Genomic DNA, 10,756 nt, shown 5'->3' on the forward strand with positions numbered 1-10,756 from the left:
TTATATGTAATATAACTTGACATAAAGCTGGATGCTCCTACTGCAGCCCTGTCATTCTATGCTCAAAATGCATTTATCCAAAGCATAAAGGTTTGGCTCATATGAATATGAAGTAATCCATGTGCATCAGTCATAGTAAATAGTATAACTCTTCAAATTTTTCCATTCAGAGAGGAACATAAGGCTGCGTCTTGCCTCCTCTCTTATTCAATTAGCACTTAAACCTCCTGCAGAGTCGATAAGGATTCAGAACAAATTCTGAGTATTACAGTTGGAGAGTATGAAATTAGATTAAAAACGCACACAGATGATATGTTGCCACTTATTAAAAAATGTGAAAAACATCAGTCAACATGCCTAATTGCAGTTCTGTGCTACTCTACATCTGCATTTAAATACACAAAATCTGGAATTGCATTGCTTTTAAATACACAGGTTTGCTCAGGTTTATTCCCCAAAACAAGACTTGATTTGATCAAAATGATTGTTATGACAAATATTACATTTGATGACTGTTGATGTACCATTCTCATCTATAGATGTCTTACATTTCAGATTTATTTTGTTTTGTTTTTTTCTAATAATGAATTTAAATGAATTATGCAAATGAATTCAAGTAATTTAGACTTTCTAGCAGCTAAGAAGAAGAGCAATGTGTCTTTGAAATCAATCAGTGAAGGAGGTTTATTGCAAAGTTGCACTCTCACAACCATCTAGCATCCAGAATGTACTGTTTTTGTACAGATGATAGTACGTTTTGATAAATAGGTCTCACTAGGCACTGGTATTTTTTTGATGGTATAAGAGAGCAGTTGGAAAAAAAAGTACAACTGAGCAAAGCATCGCCATTTCCAGTGGCTCTATTGGAGCTGCTCAGCAGGAAAGACTAGAAAACTGGGGCACTCCCAGGTGAGAGTGCATGTAATTATATGAATATACAGTAGCTGCTGAAAAAAGAATCGATTTGTTCAACATAACCTTTACTTGAATAGATACAAGGACAAATTGCACTGTGGGTGGGAGACTGTTGTCTTGGTATTTTTTGTGTGTATTTTCCTTTTGTGCAGTGAAACAAAAGCCAAACCGGAGGAAAAATCCTGCAAATACTATTCATGTATCATTTTTCTTACATCTCCCACTTTTCCAAACCACTTCTCCAGCCGGTGAGCAACATGTTCATTATCTGTCACATGAGAGAATATAAAAAGGAGGCCAGCAGCAGCAGCAGCAGCAGCTCACCGGCCTCTCCTCTTTTCTCCTTCAGTGAGAGCTCCATGGGGTCCAGTAATGTAAAGCTTCACTGACTCTTTTAATCCCGATCCCCTGGGGAAATAAACAAATGGAGATGAATTTTGTGTTTTTGTATCATTAGATTACTGTGATGACCGACATTACTGAGAGCGGGACGAATTCAATTTTGTGGGACGCTGTGATTTTGCATTCCTTTTACCATTGCTCCTTTTACTTATGAAAAAAATATAATTGCCCAGAATAAATCTTTATTGTGCTTGTGAGGAATGAGTCTCTCTGCTGCCTCTCCCAGTGGAAATTTAAATCATGGATAATGTCTCACCTTTGTCCAATAGTATAATGCAGTGGAAGCATGCTGAAGGAGCTACAAAGCCTGCCTCGTTGCTCTATATGTGCACACTACCGCTTAGTCGGTTTAAGTAAATAACACATTTTTTTACTTGGATTTTCTGTTGATGAGATTTGAGTTTCACCTTTTGTTGGCTAATACTACTTCTGCCAACTACTAATACTGTCAACTGTTACTATCAATATATCACTGATTATGACTTACAGCAAAACTACAGTATTCTCTATCATGGGACAAGGAATCCCAACTATGTATGGTGCACTAGGGTGTGCATGGTGCAGATGGACACCTTCAGCACTGCTCATGCTGTGGGGCCCCTTAAGTCCTCATATATTGGTTTATGTGAAGGCTGGACGCTCACTCAGACTCCCATGTTACACCACACTCTAGTGCCACACGGAGAGGACATGTGATACGTCCCAAGCCAAGCCCTTCATTTGCCATAATCTGTGGCATAAATGTACTCATAACTTCCTGGTGGAGCAAGGTACTGGAAAGGTAGAAATGTGGAGATTACAACCCAATACCATGTACAAACAAAGCATCTTATATTTACATTGTCACAGCGTTGCACCATTAATGAGATCATTAAGAAACTCGTGATTAGCTTGACCTCCAAAAAGTGGCTCCAAAACTTTCCAGATGCCAGGAATGCAATGGAGCGTCTAATGTTGCTGCAGAGGCACAGGCTAATTGGCTTGGCAGAATCATTTCCTTGCGTTAATTATTTGTTATGGTCCCATTTTAAATGTGTTAGCGTATAAAAGGCTGCCAGACTGAGCTGTAAACAGGTATTAGTGAGGATTATGTGGGTTTTTTCTTGTGCCCAGTCATAGTTTACACCATGGATAAATCTGCTTACAGCGTTATAACCCCGAAAGACCTAAGATAGCAACACAAAATGCCATGAGAATTCTTAATCAAACAGCCTGTAATAATGACCTTTAGGCTACCACCTTCAGAAAAATAGTTCTGCATTATGTGTCTTGTATTAGTCTGAGAGTTTGAAACGTGTTTATGTAAATGTCTGACATTCCCTAGTCCAAAGAATTATCCTTATCGGCATCCTTATGAACAGCCAAACCAGTTCCAGTGAACCTTGACTGACACACAAAGTGGTACTTAGTTGTTTTCCTATTTGTTCCGAGTGGCTCTTCAGGGCAGAATATTGGATTAAAAACCACCTGCAGTCTCTCTTCTCACAAGGGGCAACACCCACACAGGCCACTTACCGTACTGCATCTCTAGATTCTCCTTCCATGCTCCAGAAACCCTCCACCCAGAAAATGTTATATCAGTTTAGAGAGTTTTCACATGCTAAAATTGATTAACTAAGGTACTTCAATAAGGACTATCAGTATAGGACAGCAGGAAAAGGTTTTTCTTACTACTGTACTGTATGAATTTGAAGTTTTCAGAGATTCGATTACAGGTGTGTAGAGATGGTAGTCACAAGGACTTGCATTTGCAAAAGGGTCTAAAGTATGACAAATTTTTTTGGTCCAACCTTCAGAAAATCAGGTAGCATATATTTGCCGATGCACTAGAAGACACATTGTTCATAAGTCAGCTTTCAAGCAGTCTGGATTCAGAGGCATTCTGTTACACTAATTCTTCCAGGGCTGTAAATCACATAACATAGCAGCAGTACCTACTCTGCTTTAATAGATGTGTATGTGCACTTGTGTATGTGTGTGTGGGGGATTCAGGACACTCATGTTAGTATGTTCTCCCTCAGAGCAGGACTGCTGCTGTACTGAAGACCTCCCTATCTTTGGCATATCATTTTTCAGAGAGGATCACTTCCATAAATAATAAATGCTACCTCTACTGTATCCTTACGTAATAGATACGTATCATCACAGAGCCTTTCATGTGCAGGATTAAACAGCTAGGGATCAAGTTTTGGTTCGGAGAAATATTGTAGTATTAATAAGCTGCATACTGTGGTTTCCGTACACTGTAGTTTTCTACAAAATGTCATGTAACAATGAGACACAGTCTTTTAGATGAAGCTCCATACACAGTTGAGAAGACAGAAGTGAATTATCCTGGTTCATTGTTTTCTGCAGACATTATCATGTCTCTTATGGACACTAGTGATTGTAAATGGAGGAAATAGTTAATTTTTGAATCTTCCTTTCCTATTTCAAAATAAATGGTTTATTAATTGGCGAAAACTGAGTTAAAACCCGAATCTGACTCTTAGACATCTATTTTACCACATAAAAAACATAGATAAGAAATAGAAATATATCTTTTTAAATTTGCAGTCACTACAGAACAGAGCTAAGAAACCAAGCTAAGTGCAATGCCTGCACTCTGGCTGGGTAATTTGTGGACTCTTGAAGCCATTGTTGCACTTACTGCACTCTGTCATGGAGAAACACACAACTGAACCATTAAAGCAAGAGAGCTATGGTACATCAAGTGAAAGCTTGCTGGGGAGACAGCCACGGCAAGCCTTAGCTAAAGAAATTTACTTACTGATTTTTATCTTACCTGTAAATGAAAACTGTCTATTTGATGAACTGACATCTTGGTAATTATTCAACATACAGTAATTAAATGACGTAGTTGCTAAATCCAATCAAAATAGAGAAAAAACCCCAGCTAAACATGCTTTCAGTAGCTGCCATCTCAGCTTTTGACTGCTGGGATACACGCCATATGCTGTTGGTAAACTACCTTTAAAATCACATATATGAAATTATTAATGATTAATGGCATTGATTTCAGTTTAAATATTAATAGTAGACAGACACCTAGCAAAACAGATAACTCCTGTAACATATTGGCTGTAAATAATCAAAAAAATTATTTTTTAAACAAGATTAAAATAAAAACAGTGTCATTGCAAACTGCATTCAGTTTTCTCTTTTATTTTGTCATGTACAGCTTGTGCTTTCCACAGATACTGAGGTGCTCTCTAAAAAGTCAAGTATTTGTTTGTTGCAGCTATGATTGCTGCTATTGTACTTGAGTCCAGCAGCGTAACACATCGGTTATCTCTGTGTTGCAGCTCGCCCGCTACTCTACCGAGGGGCTTCTTCAGCTGGGACCCCTGGGGTCGACCACCTTCCTGCCTGACACTAAATGCCTTGTTGATGATGGCAGAGGACGTACTCCCAGTCTGAAAAAATGTGATGCTGTTTCGAGGATTTCGCAGAGGCTTTGGGATTTCACACAGGTAAAAAGAAAACACATGATCTGCTCTTTTGACACTGATCTTCACCAATGTGACACTTCAAACACACCAGATGTAATGGCGGCTAAAACAAGATGGTGAAGTATATGTTTTGAAGTCTTCTATCACTGAATGGGTTATAACTGTAATTGATCCCATGACAACAGGTATGGGGGAATGGGAGTAATTCTGTGAATGAGTACAACCATCTGTTTTTTCGCAAGACTGATGAGGAAACTGGGTCATATTTTTACATGTTTTTGTTGCAGAATGGTCCAATCATCAGCAGGGACACTGGTCGATGTTTGGAGGTAGAAATGTCCAAAGATGCCAACTTCGGCCTTCGTCTGGTGGTGCAGCGATGCTCCGGTCAGAAGTGGATGATACGAAACTGGATTAAGCATCCCAGGCACTGAAGCCAGAGAACAACCTCCGAGACAGAGTGGGCAGTGTTTCAAGTCACAGCTGGATCTCAAACTGTGGACAGCGAAGAGAGGAGCAGGGACTGGTGGTGCTAGTGTGTGGTATTTCGCACTGCAGACTGCACTGTACACTGAGCTTTCTTCAGTCCACAGAGCTTTCCAACACTGAGTCTTAAAGAAGAATATGATCAATTCATGTGTTCCACTGAGCTGTGCATTCACAGAGACATTACAGCAAGCTGCACCGTTTGAAATGGCCCACATTTCTGACATTCAGCTACATGTATAGAACAGAGTAACAAGACACCTCAGTGCAGCCCCTGAAGGTGGTTCAAAATCCTAGTAATTCTTTTGTTTCTACTGTAAAACTATCAGATCTTTGGAGATGAGAAAGAGAGAATGTGTGTGTTTTGTTTTTGTTTTTTGAGTGCGTCCGAGCAATTCAAAAGATATAATTGCGGTCACTTGCCACATCAAAGTGATTATTTTGGGCTGTGATTTGGAAAATTGCGTCAGACATATTGTGCTGCCCTGGCAAGACATGTAATAGGCTTCAAAGGGGCTGCCCATCATCTGATCGGGAGGCATTTCACCTGCACTCACACAAACCACTTCAGTACTTTGTTTTCTTTGGACTGTATTGCTCACTGTGGACAAGGAGCAATCATGTGCCTTTTTTGCTCATTTTTCTGCTTCATCTGACCAGGGAATGTCAGTCCCAAAAGCATGTACAAAATTATTTGAAAGTTATTAATATATAAAACAATGTATAAAACAGTCTAATGATAGTAATATATTGTAAAAAGTAAAAAAATTGATATCTGTCCTCTGATAACAATTAGGATAATAAAATCATTTTTATGATGAGCTGCCTCACTGCCTTTCACTTTGCTATGTTATTATACGTCTGTCATCAGCTCACATAATTCAACATCAGCTTTTGCTCCCTGAGTGTACTTGGCTATGTGTTGAAACTTTGCATTTTCTGTGCAGTATTGTTAAGCCAGTTGCTAACAGAACCACCACAATTGCCTGTCTTTTGTTGTTCCTGTACTTACAACCACCTCGAGCCTCCATCAGGTTTCTGGTCCTGTGCATTGCAATGGTTCCATCCCGCCCATTGGATAACAGGCCTTCAGAAAGCACTGAAAGCTTTCCAATTATTATACTTGGAGAGAACCTTCTTTACTCGCTCAGTTTTTCCTCATGTCTAACCAAAAATGTGGCAGTTTTGGAAGAATGACTTCGATTAAAGTGTTTGACATGCTTTTAACTTGAATATCAAAATATGTTCCAAAGATTCCCACCATCTTTTTCTAGTTTTGTACTAATATATTACATTTATTGATACACAGTATAATAATTTGACTGAACCAGCATCAGTAGGCTCTGTACTGATCTCCCTCCCCTGAATAGTGAAATCATTCTGTAGCTTAGCAACATTTTACAAAACCAGAGGCACAAGAGCATAAGTCTAAGGAATGGATTAAACAGTGGGTTTGACTGCTTGAATGCCACCCGCAATTGTTAGCATGTCTGGCTAACTTGCTTACCGTAGTAACCCAGCGTTACTTCTCAAGTCAATTAAGGAGCACATCAATAACTACCTACATGAGTTTGCAGGGTTACAGGCTACATTAAAAAAAACCCTGTTTGACAACTTGCACATGCACTGTGTAGTAATTCCTCACTGTGTGGAAGCTGATCCTGAATGCTATCAGAGGCTAATATTAGCAACGTTTAAAAGAGAAAATGGTCCTACTGTTTGAAAATACAAACACATATCTAAAATAAGTAACCAAATTATGTTGGAATGAAATAACCATTTGATAGTTCTTTCCAAGTCTTCAACATGGTTCGTCGCTGCAAGGATAATGACTTTTTGTCAGGGACATGCAGTTTTAGCCTTTAGTCTTTTACTACTACATGTTCATAGCCATCAAGTTATATTATAACCCCTTATATGGGATTCACAATAAGCTAAATAATTAAAGCAGTAATAATAATGCATTTTTTCTTATTTTGATTGAGAAGACACTGTGGAAACCTAACTTCTTTTCCCTTTGAAATAGACATCGCAGCAGAATGTTAGCCAAAAATTGCTGTCTGTTCTGAAAGCTCTGAACACAGTTGTTGCATTCACAAGAGGATTCCTTGTGTGTCCAATCTATTTCTCCACCGTCCTCAAGCCCAGAAATACTGTGCGTTAGGAGGCAATGGAAAGTGAAAAGTCCTCTTCACTGGGGTTAGCCATGCTATTCAACCTGCATGTTCCAAAGGCCCATTTTAATTTGGTTTCCAGCTGGTTTATCCTGAGAGATTGCCTGCACTTGCCACCATGTCATGCCTCTTTGCCTCTAATCATTTCATATAAGCAATGCATCATCTGTATGTCCTCTAAACGAAGACTGCTTCAGCTCTCCCAAGGTAATATCTTATTCTGGTCTCTGACAAGGTTTACAAACACACCGCCAGTGCAATGTCTCACGGCCCCTGTGTCAGGAAATAGCCTGAACCGGGAAATTATTATTCTAGTAATATGGGTTTCCCCGGACTTAACACCTGCAGAATAATGTTACCTCACCTGATAGAATGAATGGATTCAGTGGGTTACAGCACTGTGCCACAGAGGCTCACCTGCCAAGTTGATTTAAAGTGGGGCTCCGAGGAACTGTGGTGCAGATAGCAGGAATCAGAGACGGAGTGAGCTACTGTTTGCATCTTAGCTATATCTATGTTAAATTGTTTGTGTACATGTATGTGTTATAACCAAAGAAAAATGATCTCAGACAATTATATCTACCTTATAAGTATCAAACTTTTTACTTTTTTTATGTTTACAAACTTTTTGTAAACATAAAATTTTGTAGTTTCCAGAGTATTGATGGTGTAATTATCTTGGATCCACAACAGATTTTTTAAATTGAAGCCTCCATTTGGTGTGTACAAATTTTTGAAAGTGAGTGTGTTTCATATTACAAGTATTCCTTTTGAATGATTTATCACTTAAGGTTTGGGTTATATATTAAATTTAGGGATTAAGCTTTGTGTGAAACCAACAGTTGTCTGTCAAAAGGATAGTTAGAGTTGCACAGTATGTGTGCACATGTGTATTAGCATGCTTGGGCATCAGACAATAGCTACTTAGCCTGTCGCAGCAGGTGAAAAGGAGGGTTAGTCTGCATTAAAAGGTTTCATTTTCCCTGAGAGTGGATGACAGAGTGACAGTGAGTGATGTGCTGGTGGGGAATGAGGGGCTGGGGGCGGGGAATGATGTTGAGGCTTGGGGGAGGAAGGTGGAGGATGGACAAGGACACTGCATCCTTCTCATGAGCAGTAGGGGACCCTCGTTCATTCTCATTGTGATGCTGACAATACTATTTTTACACCTGGGCCGCAGCCAAGAGGGAGAGGTGACTCCATTATTCAGACAGCTGCGGGCTGGGGGTGTGTGGATGGGTGGGGAGTGGGTGCAAGGGTTGGTGGGTTTGCTTTCAAATGATAAAAGTGTTGCAAAATATAGCATTTCTATTGTGAAACCAAACCAATGCTAATTCCCTGGACCACCACGAATAGATACTGTTCGAACACACAGTAAATTCATAAGTATGAGAGAGCCAAGAGAGCAATTGGAGGTTTATCTGCAGAAAAACTGACAGCAATTACTGGCGTGTTTGGAAAGCAGAGAGATCTGGACAGATAGCTGGTTCGATAAGGGAAAAAGTGCTAAAGTTTTAATGAGCAAAGTGTGGTGGTACTGATTCCCTAGACTTCAGCTGATCGAGAAGAAGCCTGAGAACCACCAGTTCTCAAACTCATAAAAATACAAAATATATTTACTTGGAGAAACAAACTTCACAATGAAAAAATGCCTCCTTAAGAATGATGAACAAATGTTTCTTCAACAGTAATGAACAAATGCCTCTTCAATTATAATTGTGTCCTATATGATAAACAAATGCCTCTTCAATTATAATTAAATGTCTCCTCAATAATAAACAAATGCCTCTTCAATAATAAGGAAATGAGTATAAAGGAGGTTTCAATGAAAATAAAACAAAATAACAAAATAAAGCCTGCAGGCATTAGGCTGCAAAAACTCTTGCACACATAACACTAAGATCTGCCTTAATGCAGGTAACCTAGTTGAGAGGTGATTTTTTTTTTTAAATGTTCACTCAAACTAGTCTCCAAAATATTCAAAATTACCCTCAAATCAGAAAAGCAAAAGACAGCAAAGATGTCTCAAAAAGACCAAAACAGAGCAGAGCTTCTGACTGACAATATCTGCTAAAATGAGATCTGCAGTAGAAAGATCAGAATGATATGGGTGGGGTGTGCAAATTCCCATCTCTCTTAAGCCCCAGTGAAAGGGTGTCATCACACCCTGATTGGGGAATTCACCCAGCTGCTCTCAATTATTTAGGAGCCAGTCCCCACACCCTGTGCAACAGGTGATCTGAATAACCCTCCAATCAACTCAGAGGAATTTTGATATTCAGCTACAACAAATTGGGAAAAAGGGAAATGACAGCAAGTACCCAAGAACGCGTGACTGCTACAAAGGCCACAAACTCAAACCATGTGTAATCACCTCATAGACTCATCTCATAGTAAATTGTACGCAGAGGTGCAATGCAAATGTTATCTGTGGAGGTTTAGATGTATCCAACTATCACCACATATAATATTACATATATTTTTTTTCTTAACTAATAAATTCAAAATGGCCTTTTTGGCTATGTCTTCTCAAATCCATCAATGGGGATTATAAAAAAAAACCTCACATATTTTCCTGTGGTCTGGATAATAGCCAGACTTTACAATCCCTGGACTGTGAGTGGGTCATTTCTGTACAGATTAATGTCATATAGTTTATGAGCCCTTCTTGAGATAAAATTATAAATTTTCTATGCAATATTTCACCTTTTTAATAGTCTTCATCAGAGCTATCCAATGGCATTCCATTCATTCTGGGCTCATATAACAGGAAACACTTCTCCCTGTTGCATTTGATATTGTATACAAAGGCATTAAGTAGCAATAGTAGCAATATGCACAGAAAGGAACAGAATACTCAAATAAACTCCACATGTTAGGTATTGAACTATTACAGTGTCATCCAATGAGGCTTTGCCTGTACAATATACCAACTTTACAGAGAAGTTAGTCTGGCTGTGACACAGTAGTCATATAGGTAGATTTATCCACTCAAGTGTCCTTGAGCAAGATACTCAGTCCCCTTTGTTTCCTCATCTCCGCTAATACATCCACTCAAATAAATGTACGTGCTATACTGGGAAAACTTTCAACACAGAAAAGATTTGAAAAGAATGGTTCATTATAATGATCGCACTTTGGAAAATACACTTATTCACTCTCTTTCTGAGAGATGAGAGGATCAATACCACTCTCATGTTGTGTGTTAAGTACCAGGGCTGGAGCTGGGAGGTGATTAGTTTGGCTTAGAATAAAGAGTGGAAGAAGCAGCTAGCCTGGCTCTGTCCAAAATTCAAAAAATGTTATGTTATCAATGTAATGTTTTTA

The 10,756-nt window shown here is 39.0% G+C and overlaps 1 protein-coding gene across 3 annotated transcripts in view; it reads left to right on the plus strand.

Moving 5' to 3' along the window:
* The window catches only part of galnt9 (polypeptide N-acetylgalactosaminyltransferase 9), a 96,797-nt gene extending 90,721 nt beyond the window's left edge, over nt 1–6,076 (plus strand). For all 3 annotated transcript variants that reach the window (XM_044365268.1, XM_044365276.1, XM_044365284.1), the window contains 2 exons: nt 4,623–4,790; nt 5,057–6,076. In XM_044365268.1, the coding sequence (XP_044221203.1) occupies nt 4,623–4,790; nt 5,057–5,203 (315 nt within the window). In that variant the 3' untranslated portion in view covers nt 5,204–6,076. The remainder of the gene's footprint in view (nt 1–4,622; nt 4,791–5,056) is intronic.
* Nucleotides 6,077–10,756: the final 4,680 nt, after the last annotated feature.

This window comes from Thunnus albacares, chromosome 2, assembly GCF_914725855.1.
Source record: "Thunnus albacares chromosome 2, fThuAlb1.1, whole genome shotgun sequence".
NCBI classification, from domain to species: domain Eukaryota; kingdom Metazoa; phylum Chordata; class Actinopteri; order Scombriformes; family Scombridae; genus Thunnus; species Thunnus albacares.